The sequence below is a fragment of the Macaca fascicularis genome, chromosome 1 (genome assembly GCF_037993035.2).
Source record: "Macaca fascicularis isolate 582-1 chromosome 1, T2T-MFA8v1.1".
Taxonomy (NCBI): Eukaryota; Metazoa; Chordata; class Mammalia; order Primates; family Cercopithecidae; genus Macaca; species Macaca fascicularis.
In genome coordinates, this window is record NC_088375.1 from 70,130,346 (window position 1) to 70,157,136 (window position 26,791).

Sequence of the window (26,791 nt, forward strand, 5' to 3'; positions counted from 1 at the left end):
CTCAACTTGCTTCTAGTCTTTTGAAGGCAGGAAATCATCTCTTTCAGAATTTGCTTCAAAAGATTGTTGTGAGAGTGAAATTAGTGCATATAAAACACTTAGAATTGTCTTTGGAATGAAGTACTAACGTTAGCAGTAGTACTGTATTTTAATATGGAGCACAGCAGACTGCTCAATAGACGTTATGTACTTAATGGGAAGGGTTTAGTAGGAAAAGATCTTTCTATATCATAATACCTAAAAATAATCAAGAATTGGAAACTTCTGTTTTAACCCAGAGCCAGTGGAGTTGTAACATTAACTGCTTCTAAATACTTCTGATGTTTGGGAGAATTCAGATGTGACCTATCCCACCCAAGCATTATGTAATGCTGGGATATAGTTCTGGGGGAGAAAACACAAAAACAAATTTAAATGCATCTTCAGGCTAAGAAATGGATTACTGAATGGATAAGCTATGGAAAAACATTAATTTCTTTCTGGAGGAGGAGACCCAAGAGTTAGGTGCCCAGAAAAAGTCTTTTTTAAAAAATGTGTAGGCCGGGCGCGGTGGCTCAAGCCTGTAATCCCAGCACTTTGGGAGGCCGAGACGGGTGGATCACGAGGTCAGCAGATCGAGACCATCCTGGCTAACCCGGTGAAACCCCGTCTCTACTAAAAAATACAAAAAACTAGCCGGGCGAGGTGGCGGGTGCCTGTAGTCCCAGCTACTCGGGAGGCTGAGGCAGGAGAATGGCGTAAACCCGGGAGGCCGAGCTTGCAGTGAACTGAGATCCGGCCACTGCACTCCAGCCTGGGCGACATAGCGAGACTCTGTCTCAAAAAAATAAAATAAAATAAAATAAAATAAAAAATGTGTAACATGGGGCTGGGCATGGTTGCTCTCCCCTGTAATCCCAGCACTTTGGGAGGCTGAGGCGGGTGGATCACGAGGTCAGGAGATGGTGACCAGCCTGACCAACATGGTGAAATGCCATCTCTACTAAAAATACAAAAATTAGCCGGGCGTGGTGGTGAGCGCCTGTAATCCCAGCTACTTGGGAGGCTGAGGCAGGAGAATCTCTTGAACCTGGGAGGCGGAGGTTGCAGTGAGCAGAGATTGTACCACTGCACTCCAACCTGGGTGACAGAACGAGACTCCGTCTCAAAAAAAAAAAAAGGGTAACATGTTCTTAAACCTACTATGATTGTGCTTAATGATGGGGCTATGTACTGAGAAATTCATTATTAGACAGTTTTGTCATTGTGCAAACATCATAGAGTATACTTCCACAAACTTAAATGGTATAGCTTACTACACATCTAGGCTGTGTACAAACCTGCACAGCATGTTACTGTTTGAATACTGTAGGCAATTTGAAAAGTAAGTATATGTGTATCTAAACAAGAAAAAGTACAGTAAAAATACGGTTTATATGGGACCACCATTACATATGCAGTCTGTTGTTGACAAAACTTTGTTATGCGGTGCATGACTGTATTTTCCAATCCTGAAAGTTATTTTGTGTCTTTTTTTGTCCTAGCCACAGGCTACTTAGCCTGTAGTGTTAGAAAAACAGACTTTCCATTTGTATTTCACCTTGAAATATATGCACTCATGTTCATGATTGTTATCTCAATCCATTTAATTCTACCATCAAGGTAGATTGTTCATAAAAATGGTCATTACGATTCTTTTTTTTTTTTTTTTAAAACATAGTCTCACTTTGTTACCCAGGCTGGAGTGCAGTGGTGCAATCTTGGCTCACTGCAAGCTCTGCGTCCCAGGTTCATGCCATTCTCCTGCCTCAGCCTCCCGAGTAGCTGGGATTACAGGCACCCAACACCATGCCTGGCTAATATTTTGTATTTTTAGTAGAGACGGGGTTTCACCATGTTAGCCAGGATGGTCTTGATCTTCTGACCTTGTGATCTGCCCGCCTAGGCCTCCCAAAGTGCTGGGATTACAGGCACGACCGCACGCGGCATTATTAATTCTTAAACATAGGCATGTTGTAGTAATTCATTATTTATGTCACTGTTAATAGCCAGCACCAATTTTGAACTTCTCCTTGTTCAGTAGACTGTTTTTCAGTGCAGTATCTTTATTCTTTAAATTCAGAGAGTTTTTTGAAGCATCAAGTAAGTATTTATTAACTCCTTATATACCCTATCCTAGATAAAAAAGAAATAAAAAGGAAACCCTGCACAGTGAATAATCCTTCCCCTTGAGGAGCCTGAAATCTTTTGGTGGTTGATGAAAGAAACATCTGTTGAATATAGGCCTAAAGATAATGGGTACTCAAATACATAATTGAGGTTGTGAACACTATAGATCATGAGATGTGGGAGAGATCATTATATCCTGACCTACCTAAGGGAAATTTTGTGGAGAATGTGAGATTTAAGTTTGTTCTTAAAGGGCAAGTAGGATATGGAAAGATAGGGGAGGAAATCTAGTGAAGTATTTCAGGTAGGGAAAAGACTTTGAACAAACACACGGCCTTTAGAGATTAAGAGAGCTGGTTTCACATTGAGGAGGTGGTAGTGGGAGGAAGGAGAGAAGAGGACTGGCTATATAAGGTATTCACATAATTGAAGTGGGATCTTGTGTGAGTTTGTATTACTATTAGCGTTAGGGAGAAAGAGTTAAAATATATCTTAAAACTCTGTTAGAATGTAGCCTCTCAAGGTATGGCAACTATTTCACCAAGTCATCATTATGGAATTTATATTAATTATAAAGATATATATTATAAAATAAAGCCATATATTAAGGATATAGATATCTTTGAAAATAGATAACTATAAAGATACTACTGAATAACTGACAAAACTATAGGGATTTCCTGTACACTATGGATCGAGAAGGATTCTTATAGCCCACATAGTCAACATGTATCTCATTTAGTGTGTAGTACATACATAAGCAGAGGTGTCCATCTCTAGTTTTCAAACTAAGTGGTAATATCAAGCAGACATCTTTTTGTTAGTTGAAATAAATTAAGTATTAGGAGACATCATTTATTAATGGAAATTAAATGCACATAACCATTTTAACTTTAAGGGTAAAAAGCCCCAGAAGATTTAAGAAAAGGGCCATTCAAGAAACAACTGATTTTACAGAGAAGCAGCAGATTCTGCTTAGAATGACTAATGGCCATTTTGGGATAAAAAAAGGTAGTAAACATAAGACTGCTGGTTATATGTAGCATGTATGTTGGCTCATGCTTCATTTTCACCCCCAATAGAATTAATTTTAATTCTGGGATAAAGACAACTGTTTGACATATTACTTAGTATTAAAAATAGCTGCAAATTTAATTTTTTTAAATCAAATATTTTTTAATCAAAAATCAAAATATTCCCACCTAAGAACAGTTTCATAAAAGGTGATCCTGAATCAGGATGTGGTGGCTCACACCTGTAATCCCAGCACTTTGGGAGGCCGAGGCAGGCAGATCATTCAAGGTCAGGAGTTTGAGACCAGGCTGGCCAACATGGTGAAACTTCATCTCTACTAAAAGAAAATACAAAAATTAGCTGGGCGTGGTGGTGCAGGCCTGTAATCCCAGCTACTTGGGAGGCTTAGGCAGGAGAATTACATGAACCTGGGAGGAGGCGGGGGTTGCAGTGAGCCGAGATCACACCACCACACTCTAGCCTGGGCAACACAGTGAGACTCCGTCTCAAAAAAAAAAAAAAAAAAGTGACCCTGAATCAAAAACTACCAATATGGTAGTGAAAAATGTCATATATGTCAATATTACGTGGACTCTGAATGCCAATCTTAGGATTATAGACTTTAGCCTTCATAAAGCAGAGAGTCATTATTGATTTTGGAACAGGAAGTGTTAAATACAAGTTCTTTGTAAGTGTGGAGCTATCTTATTTTACTGGCATAGCCACAAATGAACTGCAGCAAATTCAAGTCTTCATATTTTTACTTCAAAAATCATGTGACTTTTGCTGTTCTTTATAATATATCCACATTTGTTTTATTGTAAAATTATTTAATAATAATTGACCAATGAAAAGAATGTGCCTTATGTCTTGTGACTTTGTGTGAACATGCTTAGAATACCTGACCTACTACGGTTCAGCAGTACCTTATCTAAATCAGCTTTTTTAAGGACAGCAACTTGAATATAATTGAAAGGTAATTTTACCTTTTAGCTTCCTGCCCTGGAGTTAATTACAAAGCATAGGCATTCTTGATTAGGTTACCATCTTTACGAAGATTTTTGCCTGTATCTTTATATAAAGTATGTACTGGTTTTGAATGGAAGAATAGTTTTGTATATTATGAGCTAAATATCAGAGTTGAATTTTTAAATTTTACTCTCAGAAGTTCAATAATCTTAAGTGATTGAGCTAATTGAAGTCCTTGTTTATAGATATGGAAGTTCAGAATTGAAGTTTTATGGTTTTGAAGGTTAGATACAAAAGGATTTAACATTTGTTAGAATCAAATCGATACAATGTGTCCGTATTTTTGTAATAAGTAGAATATAAAACAATAAGCTTTTTTAAATCAAGACTTGAGTCTCACTCTGTGGCCCAGGCTGGAGTGCAGTGGCACTATCTCGGCTCACTGCAACCCCCACCTCCCGCGTTCCAGTGATTGTCCTGCTTCTGCCTTCCCAGTAGTTGGGATTACAGGTGCCCCCCACCACATTCAGCTCATTTTTGTATTTTTAGTAGAGATGGGGTTTCACCATTTGCCCAGGCTGGTCTTGAACTCCTGACCTCAAGTCATCCGCCTGCCTCAGCCTTCCAACGTGCTGGGATTACAGGCATGAGCCACCACACCGGCCCATTTTTTGAGTACCTATTATATGCCAGGTATTGTATTAGATACTAGAAAGATAAAGAGAAGTAGAGAGATAGAAAGACAGAAATAATTAGATAAATAAAACTTGGTTTCTGCATTGATTGATTGAGACGTCGTCTCTGTTGCCCAGACTGGAATGCAGTGGTGCGATCTCGGCTCGCTGCAACCCCAGCCTCCCGGGTTCAAGTGATTCTCTTACCTCAGCTTCCGGAGTAGCTGGGATTACAGGCACGCGCCACCACACCCTGATAATTTTTGTATTTTTAGTAAAGACAGTGTTTTGCCATATTAGCAAGGCTGGTCTCGAACTCCTGACTTCAAGTGATCTGTCTGCCTTGGCCTCCCAAAGTGCTGGGATTACATAGGTGTGAGCCACTGTGCCTGGCTGTTGGTTCCTGCTTTTAGTTGAGGGGTGCTGAATATGTAAAATATAATTGCTGTAAAGCACAGTAAATACTATAATAGGGATATGCACCTAAAACATATTTGGGTAAAAGTGGATAAACCAACCAATTTAGCTTCAGTACCATAAGAAAAGCTTCTGAAAACTACTCCAGCCTGGGCGACAGAGCAAGACTTTGTTTCAAAAAAATAAAAATTAAAAAAAAAAAAGAAGGGACTTATGCTGAAACTTTATAAGTAGGTAGTGTTCCTGGGGTGGGAATGTGGGAAGAAGGGCATTCCAGACAGAGGAAACATTGTGTAACCTTCGGGGAACTGCATAGAGTATGGTTTAACGAAAATGAAAAGGCATGTTGGAAAGGTTAAGAGATGACTCTTGACAGTAGACAGCTGCACTTTGTATACAGCCCAGAGGAGTTTGAACTTTATTATTTAATTATTGGAGTATCGTTGAAAAACATGGAACTTGAGCACACCGACTCTCATTTTGAAGTAGTTTGGAGGGTATGTCAGGAGTGGTAATGATTATGGGATAAGAGGAGCAATTAGAATATCATTGCTGTAGTCCAGATGAGGCATGGTGAGAGTCTGAAATGACAATGGGAGTGACAAGGATAGATTTCAAATATGTTAAAGACGTTGAATCAATAACATTTAATGATTAGTTGGGCATGGTGGCACATAATCTCCACTACTCTGGAGGCTGAGGCAGGAGGATCACATGAGCCCAGGAGTTTGAGTCTATCTTGGGCAACGTAGCAAGATCACATTTCTTTAAAACAATTTTTTTAATGATTGATTGTGAGTAATCAGAGAGAGAGAAGGGTCCAGTATGAATCCCTGAATGATGGGGTTAGATGGGCACATTTCTCACTAGATTTTTGGAAGAAGTTTTACATATGTGAATAGCTTCTACAAAATTAATAAATATATAAAAGTAACTTCTGAGTAGGTTATTTCTAAGTTTTTCTTTATTTTTATTTATAGATGCCACTTCAAATGAACAACAAGATCTTTTCTGTCAGAAGTTGCAGCAGTGTTGTATACTGTTTGATTTCATGGACTCTGTTTCAGACTTGAAGAGCAAAGAAATTAAAAGAGCAACACTGAATGAACTGGTTGAGTATGTTTCAACTAATCGTGGTGTAATTGTTGAATCAGCGTATTCTGATATAGTAAAAATGGTAAGCCTCTAGACTTATGTTCCTCAGATGTATGTAAATTTAAGATCTGAGGTATAATAATGGATTAATGAGACTGATTTTAAATAAATGTACAATACATCCCCCAAATTTTAAAAAATAGTTCATTTGAAAGATTATCCCATCCATTCCAATGATACCATCATTGCATATACAAGTTTGGGAATTGAGAGAGTCACAGTGGCTGGTGGCTCCCATATTGGATAGTGCAGATCTAGAGCTTAAGAGAAGGATTTAGGCCTGGGATTATACAGATCGATAGGTAATTAACGTCATGGAGGTGAATAGTTACTGAGAACTTTTATTTATTTTTATTTATTTATTTATTTATGTTTTGAGACGGAGTCTCACTCTGTAGCCCAGGCTGGAGTGCAGTGGTGCAGTCTCGGCTCACTGCAACCTCTGCCTCCCGGGTTCAAGCAATTCTCTGCCTCAGCCTCCTGAGTAGCTGGGATTACAGGTGCCCATCACCACCATGCCTGGCCAATTTTTGTATTTTCAGTAGAGATGGGGTTTCACCATCTTGGCCAGGCTGGTCTTGAACTCCTGACATCGTGATCCACCCGCCTCGGCCTCCGAAAATGCTGGGATTTTAGGCGTGAGCCACTGTACCTGGCCATTACTGAGAACTTTTAAAGGGGAAAGGGAAGACCGATGAAAGACTAGGGATCTCCACATTTAAGTAGTGGGTAAGGGAGTCAGGTATAACACTTTAATTGAAAGTCAGGATCTTTAAGAAGATAAATAAATGGAATATCTGATGTGAAAAAAAACTACAGCCAACTTTTTTGAAGTAAGATTGTTTAGGATTCTTGCTGTTTATTAGTAATTCAACCTTATTTTCTATCAAACAGTAGGATTTTGTTTAGTATTTGTGAGTTTTTTTTTTGTTTTTTTTTTTTTTTGTATTTTATTGTATACTAACAAAATACAAACATTTAGTCCAGTGCAGTGGCTCGCTTATGCTTGTAAACGCAGCACTTTGGGAGGCTGAGGTGGGAGAAACACTTGACGCCAAGAGTTCAAGACCAGCCTGGGCAGCATAGCAAGGACCCATCTCTACAAAAAGTACTAAAAATAAAAATAAAAAAATTAGCCAGGCATGGTGGCATGAGCCTTTAGGTCCAGCTACTCAGGAGGCTGAGGTGAGAGGATCGCTTGAGCCCAGGAGTTCAAGACTGAAGTGAGCCATGATCACCACTGCATTTCAGCCTGGTTTGACAGAGCAACACCTTGTCTCTAAATAAATAAATAAATCCAGTTGGACTAATTAGATTGTCACTGAGTATATAATTTAAACTTATATCAGGGTATTGAAGCTAAAAGCAAATATAAATATAACCTACAGTTGCCTTCATTTCTTTCCCCTTGCCTAATATATGTTCTCAGGGAAGAACCAAATGTGTAGTAGGAAAGATAAGTTTGGCCCTAATATAGTAGTTGGGTTTTCTTTCATCACTCTGTAGTAGAAGACCTCTCAAAAGGAATTAGGAAATTTCGATTGTTACAGAGTTTTTTTTTTTTTCTTTAAAGAGAATAAAAGCCTTCAATTTTTTTTTTTTTTTTTTTTTTTTTGAGACAGAGTTGGCTGGGCACAGTGGCTCACGCCTGTAACCCCAGCACTTTGGGAGGCCAAGGCGGGTGGATCACCTGAGGTCAGGAGTTTAAGAACAGTCTAGCCAACATGGTGAAACCCCGTCTCTGCTAAAAATACAAAAATTAGCCAGGTGTGGTGGTGGATGCCTGTAATCCCAACTGCTTGGGAGGCTGAGGCCAGAAAATTGCTTGAAGAACCTGGGAGGCGGAGATTGCAGTGAGCCAAGATTGTGCCACTGCACTCCAGACTGGGCGACAGAATGAGACCCTGTCTCAAAAAAAAGAAAAAAATATAAGAGTCTGTCTCTTTTCCCAGGCTGGAGTGCAGTGGCGTAATCATAGCTCACCGCAGCCTTGGCCTCCTGGGCACAAGCTATCCTCCTGCCTAAGCCTCCTGAGTAGGTAGAACTACAAGCATGCACCACCATGCCCGATTAATTTTTTCATTTTCTTTTTTTTTTTAGAGGTGGAGCCTTGCTTATTGCCCAGGCTGGTCTCAAACTCCTGACCTCAAGCAGTCCTCCTGTCTCGGCCTCCCAGAGTGCTGGTTTTACATGCATGGGCCACCATGTCCAGCCTCAAAAAAATTTAAAGATTGGGTATAGAGAGAGCATTAATCAAAATGAAATTGGCTTAAACTCCCACAGACAATAAAAGGAAGTGATAGTTTGAGAACATAAATATTAATTACTGGTGGACTTCTTCAAGGTTTTTTTTTTGTTTTTTAATCATTTAAAAAGTTCAGGGAGAAAAAGCAGTATTTCCTACTGTTACTGATTTCAAATGGCTTATATTCAAGAATTTTTAGAGTCGGGAATTGATCTCTAAAATTGTTGACAGATATTGAAAGTCTCAAATATTTGAGTCAAATTTGCTATATACTAATAAATTATGGGATTTAATTTCTTTGCCCAAGTAAAAAGTTGTGTGTTTGTTGTTACTTTCTTAAATTTATTTTGATTTCTGTATGCACATAGTAGGTATATATTGTTGGTTTCTTAAAAATTTATGAGTACTTAATTTAATATCTAAGTAATACTTGAGTCATCTTACCCATTTAGACTCTTGAAGCTCTTCTGAATATTTGTTATATACAGTTAATTTTATTAGTAGCTACAAGGTTAACTTTTTCTTTTACTACTGACAATAATAAGTGTGATCTCAAGGACAAATTCTATGCTCTTGTGAGATATATTTGTTTTCAAATTTTATCGATGGCTTGCTGCTACTCTTTGTGAAATTGATGTCCATCAAACTGTTTATTCGCTTTGCCCTCAAGTACTGGCTTTGAGTTCTGGCTGATGAAATTTTAGGTTATTCTTATTAAGTCTTATGGTTATAGTAATTGACTATTAGCAGTAATTTGTGTACCAAAGATGCAACTTCATAAGAATAGTTGGGAATTTGCTTGCAATTTCTTGTCTTATCCTCTACCTCTGGAATAGTTTATCTCAAAATGATCAGCCCCTTAGTAGTTGGGCCTTAAATATTTATTAAACTACTTGGTCTATCAGTCTGTTCATTATTCTTTAAAAAATTGTAGATTGAGATCACAGTCTATCCTTTGCTAGAGAAAAAGGATATATATTACCTTAGTACTAAGATAATGCAAAGCATGAAATTATAAATACTGTATTTCACTGGATCTAAAATGAAGAACATCCTGATTTCAAGGTGGTTAATATGTTTTTTAAAAGTCTCAAAGTAGATGAGATGAAATACAGTAAATTAAATCATCAAGAAGTATTATAAACACATTTATAATAATAGTGAAGGCATTCTACCCTCGCCCACCTCTCCCTTAGTGTGGTATGTATAAGAATGGAGATATTTTACCAAACTCTGAGTTATAAGGCAAGTATAGAATATGGCCAGGTTGGAATATGGGAGGAATTGTAGAAAGATGAAATGAATCAAATTAAAGATAAGTAGAATTAATAACTTTTTCCCTCGAATTCCCTTTACTCCCTTCGTCTATATTCTCCCTTTCCCTTCTGTCTTTTTTTTTTTTTTTTTTGGAGACAGGGTCTGGCTCTGTCACCCAGGTTGGAGTGCAGTGGTACGATCTTGGCTCACTGCAACCTCCGCCTTCTGGGCTCAAGCAATTCTCCTGCCTCAGTCTCCCCAGTAGTTGGGACCACAAGTATGCACCATGACGCCTGGCTAATTTTTATGTTTTTGTAGAGATGGGGTTTCACCATGTTGCCCAGGCTGGTCTTGAACTCCTAACCTCAGACAATCTGCCCCCTCGGCCTCCCAAAGTGCTGAGATTACAGGTGTGAACCACTTCGCCTGGCCCCCTCTTTCTTTTTGAGTAAAATTCGGAAAGAACAATTTATGATTTAAAGAAGATTAATCCAGAGGCTATATCTAATCTTCAGGAGCTTAGGTCTGAGGAAGTCAAAGTTATTGGATAAGAGAAAAGAGAGAAACAAACACCTGCCTTCTTTGTATCTTGGAGAGGTTTATAGATTTTGAACTAAGCTTACAGCTATAACTTTTTTCTTAAAGTGATCTTTAAAATATTTCATTTTCAATTGTCGAATTCATTTACACATACAACAAAGAACATAAAATTATTTTTTCATTACAGATCAGTGCTAACATCTTCCGTACACTTCCTCCAAGTGATAATCCGGATTTTGATCCAGAAGAGGATGAACCCACGCTTGAGGCCTCTTGGCCTCACATACAGGTATGGAACATAATTACATATTGGCAGTTTTTATATTTATGCTATTCTGCAGAAATCATGGTTTTCTCATTTAGATTCTGAGTGTCTGTGTAAAATATTTAACTTTTATGGTTTTCTTAACATTATTTTCTTTCATGCAAATACTGTTTTTCAATGTTTTTTCATTGTAATAAAATACACTTAATATATATTTACCATTTAAACCATTTTAAAGTGTACAATTCAGTAGCACAAAGTACATTCGCCATGCGGTATAACCCATCACCACTCTTTAATTCTATAACTTTTCGATCACCCCAAATGGAATCCCCATTGGCATTTAGCACTCACACCCCGTTCCCCTCTCTTTACAGCCCCTGATAACTACCAGTCTGCTTTCTGTCTCTGGATTTGCCTATTCTGGTATCTGCATATAAATGAAATTATGAAATATGTGGGCTTTTGTTTCTGGGTTCTTTCAGTTAGCATAATGTTTTCAAGGATCATAAATGTCGTCTGTGTCAATACTTCATTCCTTTTTATGGATGAATTATTCCATTGTATGGATATACCACATTTGTTTATCCACTTACCAGTTGATGGACATTTAAATTATTTCCATCATTTGGCTATTGTGAATAGAGCTGTTATGAACAGTTCTATGTATAAGTTGTTGCTTGAACCAATAAATTTTGATACATTATGTTTTCCTTTCTTTTTCTTCTTTTTTTTTTGAGACGGCATTTGGTTCTGTCACCCAGGCTGGAGTGGAGTGAAGTGGCGTGATCTTAGCTCACTGCAACCTCTGCCTCCTGGGTGCAAGCCATCCTCCCACCTCAGCCTCCTAAGTAGCTGCAACTACAGATGTGTGCCACGACACCTACTAATTTTTGTATTTTTAGTAGAGATGGGATTTCACCAAGTTGCCCAGGCTGGTCTCGAACACCTGAGCTCAAGCAGCCCACCCACTTGGTTCCCAAAGTGCTGGGATTACAGGTGTGCACCACCACACCTGGCTCAAAATATTTTCTAATTTCCTAAGTGATTTTTCTTTTGATCCATTAGTTATTTAGGAATGTGTTAATTTCTACCTATTTGTGATTTTCCCAGATTTCCTTGTTATTAATTTCTAATTTTATTCCAGTATGTTTAGAGAATATACTTTTTTTCTTAAAGTTTTTCTTTTTTACTGCCTCTATAATTGCAGAATGGAGAATATGTTTTGTATGATTTCAATACTTTTAAACTTACTGAGACATATACAGTGGCTTAATATAGAGTCTGTCCTGGAGAATGTTTTATGTGTGCTTAAGAAGAATGTGTGTTCTGTTACCGTTAAGTACAGTGTTCTGTAGAAGTCTGTTAGGTCTGGTTGGTTTATGGTGCTGTTTAAGTTTTCTATTTCCTTGTTAATCTTCTGTCTGTTCTGTTATTTTAAAGGGGGACTGAAGTCTCTATTATTGACTTGTCTGTTTCTCTCTTCATTTCTGTAAGTTCTTGCTTCATGTATTTTAGGACCCTGTTGATAAGTGTATATAAGTTTATAATTGTTATATATTCTTTATAGATGGCCCTGAAAAGGTCCTTTGTCTCTAGTCACAATTTCTGTGTTAATTTTGTCTGATACTAGTGTAGCCACTCCAGCTGTCTTTTGGTTACTCTTGGTATGATATATCTTTTCCATCCTTTTATTTTTAATCTATTTGAATCTAAAGTGTGTCTCTTGTAAACAGCATGCAGTTGGATCATGTTTTGAAAATAATTTCTACAGTCTCTGCCTTTTTGATTAGAGTGTTTGACCATTTATATTTAATGTAATTACTGGTAAGGTAGGCTTTACAACTGCCATTTTGCCATTTGTTTTCTGTGACTTATGTCTTTTTTATTCCTCCACTTTTCCACTACTTTTTTTGTGTTAAATAGGTGTTTTCTAGGGTGCCATTTTCATTCCTTTGTTCTTTAACTATATATTTTTTTTACTTCCTTTCCTTTTCCTTTCCTTTCCTTCCTTCTCTCTCTCTGTTTCTCTCTCTCTCTCTCTCTTCCTCTCTCTCTTTCTTTCTCTCTCTCTTTCTTTCTCTCTCTCTATCTTTCTCTCTTTCTTTCTCTCTCTCTCTCTCTCTATCCTGGGGATTACAGTTAGCATTCTGAGACAATCTAGTTTGGTTTAATACTAACCTAATTTCAATAGTATACAAAATTTTGGCGCAGTATACATCTATTCACTCCCCACTTTTTTGTGATATTGTCATACAAATTATACCTCTACACATCATGTGCTCACCAACACAGTTTTGCAGTAATTGCTTTATGCAGTTGGCCTTGTAAAGGAGGAAAGTAAGAGTTATAAATAAAAATACATTTATACTGTCTTTTATATTTACTTGTGTATTTATCTTTACATGTGCTCTTTATTTCTCTTTGTGGATTTGAGACACTGTATGACGTCCTTTTATTTCTTCAAAAGCCTGAAGGAATTTTTTTTTTTGAGATGGAGTCTCGCTTTGTTGCCCAGGCTGGAGTGCAGTGGTGTGATCTAGGCTCACTGCAAGCTCTACCTCCTGGGTTCACACCATTCTCCTGCCTTAGCCTCCTGAGTAGCTGGGACTACAGGTGCCTGTCACCACACCTGGCTAATTTTTTGTATTTTTTGTAGAGATGGGGTTTCACCATGTTAGCCAGGATGGTCTCTGTCTCCTGACCTCGTGATCTGCCCACCTCAGCTTCCCGCCTAAAGGAATTTCTTTGGTATTTCTTGTAGGGCAGGTTGGCTAATGACAAATTCTTTCAGTGTTTATCTAGGAATGTCTTAATTTCCTCTTCATTTTTGAAGGAGAGTTTTGCTGGATATAGAATTCTTGGCTAACAGTCTTTTTCTTTCAACATGTCATCCCATTTGTCTTCTTACGTCCATGGTTTTCTGATGACAGGTTAGCCATTAATCTTACTGAGGATTTCATTATGTATGTGAAAAGTCATTTTTCTCTTGCTGCTATAAACGTTATCTCTTTAAGTTTTGTCAGTTTGATTATGATGTATCTAGGTGTGGATCTTCTTGACTTTATTCTACTTGTTTATTGAGTTACAATTAGAATTCATTATGTAAACTAATGTTTCATAATCTTTGAGTTATTTTTGGTCATTATTCAAATATTTTTCCTGCCCTTTTTCTCTCATCTTCTGGGACTCCCATTTATGTGTATGTTGCTATAATTGCTGGTGTCCCACAGGTCTCTGGGGCTCTGTTCAATTTTCTTCATTTATATATGGATTCTAGGTATTAATGCCAATTAATTTGCTGATTTTTTTTTTAATTTTGCAAGTACTTATATTTTGTAGTGACCTTTACATTTTCTGTTATTATAAAAAGATGAGAGAGGCTGGGCATGGTGGCTCATGCCTGTAATCTCAGCACTTTAGGAGGCCGAGCTGGGCAGATCATCTTAGGTCAGGAGTTCGAGACCAGCCTAACATGGAGAAACCCGTCTCTACTAAAAATACAAAATTAGCCGGGCATGGTGGCACATGCCTGTAATCCCAGCTACTCAGGAGGCTGAGGCAGGAGAATCGCTTGAACCCAGGAGGCAGAGGTTGTGGTGAGCCGAGATAGCGCCATTGCACTCCAGCCTGGACAACAAGAAAGAAACTCCGTCTCAAAAAAAAAAAAAAAAGATGAGAGAAAGAAAATTATATTTTATATCATTTGGGATACTTTATGCAGTATTCTGCCTCATTATTTATTAATTTATTCATTCTGTGTAGCACCTATACATCCAAATAAGATGGAGAGGAGTCCTAGGATTAGTGAAAACTGATAACAATTTTAAGATCTGTCAGCACATTAGAGCTTACAGAACTAGAAAATCCAAAGTGGTAAATTATTTTTTAATAGAACTGTACACAAGTTTATATGAAATTTTGTTCCATAGTTGGTATAAAATTAATAATGCTGCATTTGATATGCAAAGGTTTTACAAATTCTCATTAGCTGATAAGTTGATAAGCTGATAATGAAAAATTCTCATTAGCTGGTTTTTTAATCAGATGTAGTTGAATGGTCTGAAAGAGACCCCTTGGTCTTTGAATTTTTAAAATTAAAGAAAGTGTTTTCATTAGGATATATTTATATGCTCATGGAAAGTAACAGTGGAAATTGAGCCAAGTAGACAATATGCTTTCCATTTTTAACTGGTATGATTTGAGGTTTTATTTAAATTCCCTGAAACCAGTGGTTCTTAACATTTTAGGAGGTGCTAAGTTGCTTTCAAAATATGATTTTTTATTTTTTATTTATGTATTTATTTTTGAGATGGAGTCTCACTCTGTTGCCCAGGTTGGAGTGCAGTGGCGTGATCTTGGCTCACTGCAACCACCACCTCCCAAGTTCCAATGATTCTCCTGCCTCAGCCTCTTGAGTAGCTGGGACTACAGGTGCTTGCCACCATGCCCAGCTAATTTTTGTATTTTTAGTAAAGATGTTGGCCAGGCATGTCTCAAACTCGGACCTCAAGTGATCCATCCACCTCAGCCTCCCAAAGTGCTGGGATTACAGACATGAGCCACTGTGTCCATCCCAAAATATGATTTTTGAGAAGTAGTTCTCTCTCAAGACAAATTCCCAGAGATACAAGAAATTCTCATTCATCTATGGTGCCTTGATTAAAAGGCTCTGCCCCAGATATATATGTTTATAGTTAAAAAATCCTTCCAAAAACCAAAATTTCTAGAAACCAAAATTTGGCATACAGTTTTTAAATTTGGCAATTAAATGGTCTAAGGACATCAGAAACTGGTAGATACTGAAGTGCCTGATTTATAGGATTTGTCAGTACATGTAGCTACATTATTAATCATCTTAAGTTTTTTTAGATGGAATATTAAAGCTACTCTGACAGATTATAGGGAATTGTAGCACTGAAGAAATTTGCTCAATGAAAGTTTCTTCTGCTGTTATAATGTGTGCTTAATTCACCTGGAATTCTTTTGTTTTGTACTAACAGTTTACATTTTACATTTAGCTTATGAGATCCTAGATACTAGAAATTAATTTGTTATGGTGGAAAATAAACATTAGTTGTTAATGAGGGAGAGTAATTACAAGTAATCTCAAAACCTTTCAAGCCTTTGTTTTCCCCACCCTTTTCATGAATTTTCTAAACATGTGCTAATAAAAGTTTATCTCTTTTTACTTATTCTTACACTGTAATGGAAATACTAATGAGCAGTGAAATAATGGAATAAAAAGAGATAAAGGAACACAAGGAAGGTCATTTCAGTATTAGGGGATAGGTTATATCTTCTAATTTATTAAGTGTCGTATCATATGGTAACTATTAATGTACAACAGTTTTAAATTATTTTCTCATTTCTTTCCTAAGTATTATTGCTTTCTATTGAGGACTAACAATATATTAATTTTCTGCACTTTTAGATAATTAGGACCCTTGGCTGCTGTACTAGCCTGGAATACAGGCAGATTGTGTATTTTCACTTTCTTTTATTAATTACTTTAGTGGCACAGATAATTAAGATTTAATTGTGTAGGATAGTGCCTAGAACATAGATCTTTTTAGGAATAACTTGTGTTTTAGGGATTAGAGAGCTTTTCTGTTTGGGCAATATAATTAGAAATTTAAACTGGCAACATACATGTTTTACAGTGTACACCTTTACATTCAAATAACTCTTGGCCATATACTATATTTTAAATATTTTCACGGGCTAAGAATCCAAAATGGTAGGAATCATAGCCTAATGCACTAACTTTATAGGCACAAAAATAAAAAGGAATATCTTTTATATAAGGTTAAGAAATACTTTTATTGCTTTGGCCTTTTTAATTGTGAATAGTTATTATCTTTTTAGTTCTTATGAATGAAAGAGCAGAAGAAAAAAACCTAGGCTGACTGTATTTAAACTATTCAAGGTTTATGCAGAATCTATTGTTTTCACAAGGATTACAGAGAAAAACAGATTCTTAAAAAACTAAGATTTTGTTAATGTTTACCTTATCCCAGGCAATGTTCTTTTTGGGTGCTTAATATGTAATATATAGTTGAGTATGCATTAATTTTTATATGAATTCTTTTATATATTAAATCAGTTAAAAACCTTATTTACGTTAGTTTCCTCTTAATAGAGGTTGGAAAACATTGGTCACCTGTATTACTTGAAAGCAGCCTCTTAGGTACTTGTAGATCATTAAAGTTTGCTTCTCAGTCTTTGCCTCTCTGAACCAAACATTTCTATTCCTTTCGCTTTCTGTATAGGTCTTATTTTTCAGATACTTTAATCATCCATGCTGTTTTCTGTTGGAACTTCTCCCAAGTCTTTTTAATGGTGAAAACCAGAATTTTATGTTTTATTTTAACTCCTTTAGGAAAGACATGGTCAGAACTGAGTAGGAGGGTAAGATTACACTCCTCAATTCCCTATACTTTTTAGTTATCTTTCATTTTTTAGGGTATTTTTGGTGTACAGAAGTAGAAGGACTAGCCATACATTGAACATAGGTGAAGTTTGTCCTTTTTATTAGTGAACTGAATTCATTGGTGAAATGTGTGTTTTTCTTTGCAACATTGTTTCTTAGATTCTTGGAGCAAGTTATTTGTATAGAAGACCATAGAAGGCTGGGCGCAGTGGCTCACACCTGTAATCCCAGCACTTTGGGAGGCTGAGGCAGGTGGATCATGAGGTCAGGAGTTCAAGACCAGCTTGAACAACATGGTGAAACCCCGTCTCTACTAAAAATACAAAAATTAGCCAGGCGTGGTGGTGCACGCTTCTAATCCCAGCTACTCAGGAGGCTGAGGCAGGAGAATGGCTTGAACCCAGGAGGTGGAGGTTGCAGTGAGCCAACATTGCGCCATTGCACTCCAGCCTGGGCGACAGAGCAAGACTGTGTCTCCAAAAAAAAAAAAAAAGAAAGAAAAAAGAAAATAAGACCATAGAAAAACTTCAGTGACTACATAGAAACACAACCTCTTAACAAATGTGATTTCCATTCATTCAGTAAGCATCTGTTGTGCGTCAAGCATTTTTGTAAACATTGAGGGTAAAGTACTGAACTAAGCAAAATCCCTTACATCCTAGCAGAGAAGAACAAAATAATAATAAAATAATTGGCATACATTCTATGTTAGGGTGTGATACATTTTTTAAAATGTAGGATGGGGTATATAGAGAGTGACACTGGGACAGGATAAATTTTATAAATTTTATAGAAGCATAATCTCGATTATTCCATTTTGAAGATTTCCAGCTCTGTAGGTCACTAGTGTGTCTTCTACCTCTATTTGGGATAACTATTCAATAATTTTTTCTTTTCTTTTTTTTTGAGATAGAGTTTTGCTCTTGTTGCCCAGGCTAGAGTGCAATGGAGTGATCTCGGCTCACTGCAACCTCTGCCTCTCAGGTTCAAGCGATTCTCCTGCCTCAGCCTCCCAAGTAGCTGGGATTACAGGCATGCGCCACCATGTCTGGCTAATTTTGTATTTTTAGTAGAGATGGGGTTTCTCCATGTTGGTCAGGCTGGTCTCGGACTCCTGACCTCAGGTGATCCACCCACCTCAGGCTCCCAAAGTGCTGGGATTACAGGTGTGAGCCACTGCACCCGGCCCTCAATATGTATTTAAGTAACTTTTTGTCATCATCTCTTTAGTGGTGCTAAGTTGGCAGCATAACAGCATTTTGCTGCTAATTTTGACTGATCACCTAATGTTCACTGTGTCAGGTAAATAATGTAGATGAAAACTATGAAAGAAATTATATGTGGTATTCGTGAATGGCACAGGTTTCAATTTATATATACGGTTTAGAGAATTCAGTTTGATTTGTAGCTTGATGTCATAAAAGTCTCCCATAGGACAGGCTATTACTCTGAAAACTATTAAGCCTTAGGCCCTATATTTCTGATGAAGATCTTAAGAAGGGAGAGTAGATAGGCTAATACATGCTACATTTGGCTCATGTTTAACCTGATCCCACCTTATGATGGAATCTCCAGGGATTTGCATAAAGATTTGGAGTCTATAATTCCATACCATCAACCTGTACTCTGCACTCTCTTGATCTCAAGACATGCTGCTTAAAAAGACAAAAAAAAAAAAAAAAAAAAAAAAAAAGGCCAGGCATGGTGGCTTACACCTGATTTCCCAGCACGTTAGGATGCTGAGGCGGGTGGATAGCTTGAGCCCGGGAGTTCGAGACCAGCCTGGGCAACATGGTGAAACTCTGTCTCTAAAAATAAATAAATATATATATTTTTCAATCAAGACATGCTGCTACCTTTCTATAAAATAAAAGCCATCCTCTTCCTGAGGATCCAGAATCGAAACAAATACAGGGCTCAAGTTGCATATCCTCCTTAAAGCTTTTCCTACCTTTTCCACAGTGATACAGCCCTTTTCTAAATAGCTCCTGCACTTATAGTCTGTGCCACGTAATATAATTATTGTGTAGTGAATGGGCTTTTTAAGCCATACTATCCCTAATGTCTGTTCATACTATACGTAGCCCAGTACTGGACATGAAAATAGGCATTGAGTGAGTAAGTTGTGCCATTAATGAAACTGCATAGCAGTCCATGAGACTGTGCCGACTTTTCAGAGCACTCCGTGATCAGTTTTGTGTATCTTTTTGCATGTGTATACCCCAAAGCAAAATTATCTGTTATCTTTATTGTTGTTTGATTAGAAAATTGTCTATGAATAAAAACTTAAATTGCTATCAAGTTTTATTTCTTGTTATATCCTTAATTTATAATAAACACAAAATATTAGGTAACATTAGACCAGATAAGCATCACTCCTTTTCCACAGTTGGGCAGAGATACATCAGGCAAAACTGTATTTGCTCAGATCCCCAAACCATTGTTAGCCATAGAATGTTACTGAACTCACTGTAATAAAAATGTGTTGTTACTTGGTGAATGATAAGGCCTAGATCTGGTAGTGCTTTTGTTTGCTATAACGTCTATTAATTTAGCGTAGCAATCTTTCTTTTCCCTTTTCTTCCTTCTGCATCTAATCTAACTGGCTACCTAAATGTTTATTGAATGACTGTTTTTGCTTTGGGATGGAATCCTCCTTTTTAATTTTTAGGGTGTTAAATTGATATAATATTGTTTAATAGCTAATAAGATACATTTTGGTCTAAGTTTCTGCCTTTTTATAGCTATTAGGTTACAATAAAAAAAACTTTAGTCATATTTGCCTTTCTCCTTGAAAGCAGGTGTGATAGTGACAAGCTCAACCAAGTATTTAATTCTGATTTGTGGTAGCAAATGCACATTTCCTATTACTTGTAGGTTGCTTAGCAGTTTTATAGAAGGCCTGCTGTGACTTCTAGTTTATTTGCTGTGGTTGGTACACAGACATTTCTTCCCTAGCCCTGTACTTATGTAATTTGGTTCATTATTTCTCAAGTGTGGATAGGATATGCTGGTTTTGATTTAATTAGTTTTCCTACTGTGGTTTTATAGAAAGACCAGAAGTTTTTCTTTTCCTTTCTTTTTAAAAATTAATAATACAGTGCCTGTCTTTTTTTTTTTTTTTTTTGAGACGGAGTCTCACTTTGTCGCCCAGGCTGGAGTGCAGTGGCGCGATCTCGGCTCACTGCAAGCTCCGCCTCCCGGGTTCACGCCATTCTCCTGCCTCAGCCCCCAAGTAGCTGGGACTACAGGCGCGCACCACCACGCCTGGCTAATTTTTTGTATTTTTAGTGGAGACGGGGTTTCACCGTGTTAGCCAGGATGGTCTCGATCTCCGGACCTCATGATCTGCCCACCTCGGCCTCCCAAAGTGCTGGGATTACAGGCGTGAGCCACCGCGCCTGGCTACACTGCCTGTCTTATCTGGGGGTTGTTGACTCTGCATTTAAGAGACTCTGTAGTGATTAAATTGAGATAGGTAGTAGTCCACTGGGAAGGAGCCTGTTACTAGTGAGTATGGATTACAAAATAGGAATATATTTCATTAAGAAATATTTAATTTTATAGGCATTGTCCTTCTTTTCTAGCTCCTGTAATTTAACGTTTTGCATCAAGTTATGTAAAGCAATAAATAAATCTCAAAGTTTATCATGTTAGGAAACCAAATTGTGAATATATAGTTTCTGGGTTTATTTATTTATTTATTTATTTATTTATTTTTGAGACAGAGTCTCACTTTGTTGCCCAGGCTGGAGTGCAGTGACACAGCACAATCGCGGCTCACTGCAGCCTTGACCTCCAGACTCCAGGGATCTTCCTACCTCAGCCTCCCAGTAGCTGGGACAATAGACACACGCCACCATGCCTGGCTAATTTTTTGATTATTTGTATAGACAGAGGTCTCACCATGTTGTCCAGGGTGGTCTCAGACTCCTGGGCTCAAGTGATTCTCCCACCTCCGCTTCCTAAAGTATGTTAGGAGTACAGGCATGAATTTTTTTTAAAAAATTTTTTTATCAACTCATTACATTTTCAGATCTCATTATGAGATCTGAAATCTCCCTACTAAGTTGGTAAGAACAGGTGTGTTTTTAATATGAAGTGATAATTTAGGGTAATATTTTATAGCCATCATCTTAGCTTTTATTTGACTTTCTCTCATAGTTGGTATATGAATTCTTCTTGAGATTTTTGGAGAGCCCTGATTTCCAGCCTAGCATTGCAAAGCGATACATTGATCAGAAATTCGTACAACAGGTAAGGAACTCTTTTGTCTTAGATTCTCTTATATTCATCTTAGCAATGATTTATTAACTTATGATTAAAATAGAGTAGTCTTTCAAAACTTTAATGGTTTATTTTAGTTTGACAGCACTTAATATTACTGCCAAACAATTAGAATAAAAGTGAAGTAGCTCTGAGAATATGAGTATTTTTATCAAGGGTAAGCGTCTAATGAAGTCAATCAGATTATCCTATTTAATCCTAAAGTATCATAGTTATTTTATAAATACCAGAAAAACAAGCCTTTCTGCAGTATCTAAGAAAATTTGGTATGACCATTCAATCCAGGGGAAATCTTTTGTTTTACATTTGTAAGTCTTTGAACTTGACATATATTTTAAGCATTGGGACTTTGAAATGACAGGGGAAAAAAGGAATAGAATCATTGTGAGGAATTTGGGCTTTAGGCTCCTTTCCTGTCATTAAGTATCAATTACCTTTCCCTTTTTCTTTCCTTTTTGCACCTAAGCATCCCACCACCCAATTTCTAAACCACAGATAAAATGGAATCATTAAGAATATAAGGAGGTAAAGTTAATTGTGATGCCTTTTTTCTTTATATAAACTGGTTATTAGCTGTTATTTTTAGAACCTACATATTCACAATTTCTAAGAATATATATTTTCAAAACCTTTTCAAAAATTTAAAGGCCTCTTTTTTTTTTTTTTTTTTTTTTGAGAGGGAGTCTTGCTCTGTTGCCCAGACTGGAGCGCAGTGGTGCAACCTCAGCTCACTTCATCCTCCACCTCCCAGGTTCAAGCAGTTCTCCTGCCTTAGCCTCCCAAGTAGCTGGAACTACAGGCACGCACCACGGGTATGCCCTGCTGATTTTTTTTTTTTTTCTATTTCTAGTAGAGATGGGGTTTCACCATGTTGGCCAGGCTGGTCTTGAACTCCTGGCCTCAAGGGATCCTCCCGCCTCAGCCTCCTAAAGTGCTGGGATTACAGGTGTGAGGCACTGCACTGGCCTAAAGGCCCCTTTTTAACTATATAGAATTGGCCAGCCCCAAAGAAAATTGTGAAGTAGACTAAGCCTTTCTAGGCCTGAGTATGCAGGCCTCTTTAGGAATTTGATGCTGAGGCCAGGATTAAAATCATTGCAAGGACCTTTCCTATCCTTCAGACTACTTTGTATGTGCCCTATGATAAAGATTCTACGAATGTGAGTTTGGTATGTTTAGAGCTCATTTTTGGTCATTCGTAACTACCCTTGACCTCATATAAAGTATTCTGAGCAGTTGCTGTGAAAGATTGATAAATGAAGAACATTGTCAGCCTAAAATATTTCCTTGAACCATTGAAGTAGCTATTCATAAACTATAAAGAAATATTAGGTGTGTATTAACAGTAACATATACATTTTAATCATGACTAAAATTAGATTAAATGGAGTTATGTTATTTTGGTAATTGTAAATGAACGCCTGTTTATTTCCTTGTGCAGCTCTTGTGTGGGATACAGTAGGGAGGTCTAGTAATGCCATATGAAATTGTATTTAGGCCGGGCGCGGTGGCTCAAGCCTGTAATCCCAGCACTTTGGGAGGCCGAGACGGGCGGATCACTAGGTCAGGAGATCGAGACCCTCCTGGCTAACACGGTGAAACCCCGTCTCTACTAAAAAAATACAAAAAACTAGCCGGGCAAGGTGGCGGGCGCCTGTAGTCCCAGCTACTCAGGAGGCTGAGACAGGAGAATGGCCCGAACCCGGGAGGCGGAGCTTGCAGTGAGCTGAGATCCGGCCACTGCACTCCAGCCTGGGCGACAGAGCGAGACTCCGTCTCAAAAAAAAAAAAAAAAAAAAGAAATTGTATTTAATACAATAACAGGTTGAGGGGAACAGTTGCCTTAGTGCTTTGTTAGTCTAGAGCTTGAGGTGTTTAGGCTGCTGTATTATTTTGTGGTGTGAGGGCAGCAAGAATAAAACTGGTGGAGCAGGATCTATTTCTACCTTCTACTTTAAATGTTTGAATTATCTGAGAAGCTAGGGCCCAGTAATTGCTTTTAGCAGTTTATATGGCTGTTTCTCTCTTGTTGCCCAGGCTGGAGTGCAGTGGCTGGATCTTGGCTCACTGCAACCTCTGCCTCCCAGGTTCAAGCGATTCTCCTGACTGAGCCTCCCAAGTAGCTGGGACTGCAGGTGTGCCGACATGCCTGGCTAATTTTTGTTTGTACTTTTAGTAGAGACAGGGTTTCACTATGTTGGTCAGGCCGGTATCAAATACCTGACCTCAAGTGATCTGCCCGCCTTGGCCTCTCAAAGTGCTGGGATTACAGTTGAGAGCCACTTTGCCTGGCTGCCATTTTTAATTAGAATAATTTGATCTGAACTTATTAGGTATAGTAACAAAAATTCTCATATTCCATAGATATTTTTTGCTGGAGTCTCATGAGGGCCTCAACAGCCTAGCAAACAAAGAATGGAAACTATAAGTATGTCAGTTGTTTTGGGAGATATAAATATGACTTAAGTCATCCACTGTGGTTTCAGATGCATGTGTTAGCAATTATATATAATTCAAAACAAAATGGAATAAGAACTTCTGATGAGGTTTAGAGCTTGCTATCTTTATTGTAATTATAAACACGAAAGTTCAGAACATAAAATTCCTTGACAGCTTTACAGATATTTGTACTCTAAAGAGAGTATTTTATATTTTTCTAAGAAAATTCAATGTTTAAAATATAATATTGGTTTTTTTGACAGAAGAAATTAAGTTTCTTTACCATTGTAAATGGAAATTTGAGATTTTGACTTTAACTTTTTCAAAAGTCTCTTCTCTCAGGTTTTGCTGAAAAGTTGTGCAGAATATAGGAGTGCGCTGATTGGGCCAGTTGAGGTATAGGAGAGTGCTGATTGTGGAACTGGTTTAAAATTTTTTAGCTATTTGCTAAGCTGAAAAAGCTATAGACTGGTCATAGTGGCTCACGCCTATAATCCTGGCACTTTGGGATGCTGAGGAGGGCGGATTGCTTGAACTTAGGAGTTTGAGACCAGCCTGGGCAACATGGTGAAACCCCATCTCTACCAAAATATATAAATTAGCTGGGCATGGTGGCATGCGTCTGTAGTCCCAGCTAGTTGGGAGACTGAGGCAGGAGGATCTCTTGACCCCAGGAGGTCGAGGCTGCAGTGAGTTGTGATTGCATCACTACCCTCCAGTCTGGGCTACAGAGCAAAACTCTGTCTTTAAAAAAAAAAAATTGGCCTCATCTTTTATTCTAGTGTTATTTTATATCTGATTTCTATTCTATTAGTATGTATCTGCCAATATTTTATCCTAATAACTGAACGTTAATTTTTCAACTGTTGGCATGGTAACTATCTTGAATTTATTGTAAATTCACAAAAAGTAGTCTTAGTATGTGTACATCTTTCTATTAAACTAGAAATATACATTTACACATGGATTTTTTTAAACTATTTGATGACTTGCAATCTAAAAACTTAAAAGATTTTCCATGTAGTTTTGACTTTCAAAAAGCATTAAAAATCCCAAATTTTAACACTCCAAAATTGTGAGCCTGTTTAGTATTCAAGAGTAGGATGGAATTTTAAAATCAGTGGGAAGGTAAAGAAAAATCCACTTTTTGAAATATTTATATTTATTGTAAATGTCATATTTTGAAGTGAAATAAGTGAGAAGAAATATTCCCTAAGCTTTTCCTCAACTTCATTACTTAGCAAGAATAAAGTCAGTGTGGTAAGGCAGAACTCTAAAAAATTTTTGAAAGATGTCATGGATAATCTTTCAAATCAAAATTAGAATAAAGCTTTAGCTCAATTATTTTTTAAAAGTAATTTCTCAGATTTCTTTTAAAGCTCCTGGAGCTCTTTGATAGTGAAGATCCCAGAGAACGTGACTTCCTGAAGACTGTTCTGCACCGAATTTATGGGAAATTTCTTGGATTAAGAGCATTCATCAGAAAACAAATTAACAACATTTTCCTCAGGTAAATTAATCATTTATTGTATATTGCACTTCTTCCTCCTACATATCTTCTTGTATTCAAGTTGTCTTTGTTTTTTGAGATAGGGTCTTACTCTGTCATCCAGGCTGGAGTGCAGTGGTGAGAACATAGCTCATTGTAGCCCCCATCTCCCAGACTCAAGCAATCTTCCTCTCTCAGCCTGCCAAGTAGTGGGACGACAGGTGTGCACCACCACGCCTGGCTAATTTTTTTTGACTTTTAGTAGAGACAAGGTCTGTATACTTTGTTGCCCAGGCTGGTCTTGAACTCCTGAACTCAAGCAATCCTCTTATGTGGGGCCTATCATTTGCTTGTAGTCATCCCTCAGTATCTGTGAGGGACTGATTCCAAGGCCCCTGCTAATACTAAAATCCAAAGTCCCTTATATAAAATGGCATAGTATTTGCATATAACGTCCACACATCCTCCTGTATACTTTATCTCTCGATTACTTTAATAATAATACAGTGTGAATGCTATGCAAATATATGTTATTCTATATTTTAAATTTGTATTTATTTTTAAAAAATATTTTTGATCTGTAGTTGATTGAATGCACGGATATGGAACCTGTGGATACAGAGAGCCAAGTGTACTTTATAAATATTAATCTGTTAAGTAGTTGCTTCAGATCAGGAGATTTCATAACAACAGCCACATTTAAGGTTTGGTTTGTTTTAATTAATTGAAGATCTGGCAAAATTTGGTTACTATTCCCACATTGCAACAATTAGAGATGAGTAACACCTGCCTTCTCTAGCGTGAGTATCCTTCTGCAGTTCTCTGTCATCACTTCCTAAGCCCATTTCAAATATCTACCCTATTCTATTTATGTCTCCCTGCTTTAAAGGCAACCCTAATCTTGGAAAGCTATGCAGCCTATATAGTTACAGGTTTAAAGAAATTCTGATTAAAAATGGCTTTATTACATATGGGCCTTTTTCTCTTGGATTTCCCTATAATTAGAGGTTTCTTATTTTAAAAAGTATTTCTTTGAGAAAACTTATCTTTCTTATAAATTAAGTTGAATATTCCAGGTGAAATGACAATCTGTTATCTTCACATATGGCAAGTTTTGGCAAAGGCATATGTAGTTCATTAGGAAACAGATCTTCTTTTGTAAGACTGATATGAATTAATTGGTTTGGGGCAAAAGAGCTGATAAGACCCAAAACATGCTTGTGTGTTTCTAATAGCTGTCCTTTGGATTGATTTCTTCACCCTCCTGCCTGTTTCTCTTAGTTTTCTGAAGTTTGATTTTGATTACATCTGTCTTTATTTTAAATTCAGGTTTATATATGAAACAGAACATTTCAATGGTGTTGCTGAACTTCTTGAAATATTAGGAAGGTAGGTCAGGTTTTTTTGTTCTAAGAAGTAACTTTGAATGTTTTATGTATTAAAATCTTAGCTGGGGTTG

General features: G+C 37.3%; 1 protein-coding gene across 2 annotated transcripts in view; it reads left to right on the forward strand.

The window, feature by feature from the left end:
* PPP2R5A (protein phosphatase 2 regulatory subunit B'alpha) overlaps positions 1-26,791 on the forward strand; it is a 75,900-nt gene that overhangs the window by 34,500 nt on the left and 14,609 nt on the right. For both annotated transcript variants that reach the window (XM_005540775.5, XM_065541400.2), the window contains exons 2-6: positions 6,203-6,399; positions 10,607-10,708; positions 21,282-21,374; positions 25,223-25,353; positions 26,662-26,721. In XM_005540775.5, the coding sequence (XP_005540832.1) occupies positions 6,203-6,399; positions 10,607-10,708; positions 21,282-21,374; positions 25,223-25,353; positions 26,662-26,721 (583 nt within the window). The remainder of the gene's footprint in view (positions 1-6,202; positions 6,400-10,606; positions 10,709-21,281; positions 21,375-25,222; positions 25,354-26,661; positions 26,722-26,791) is intronic.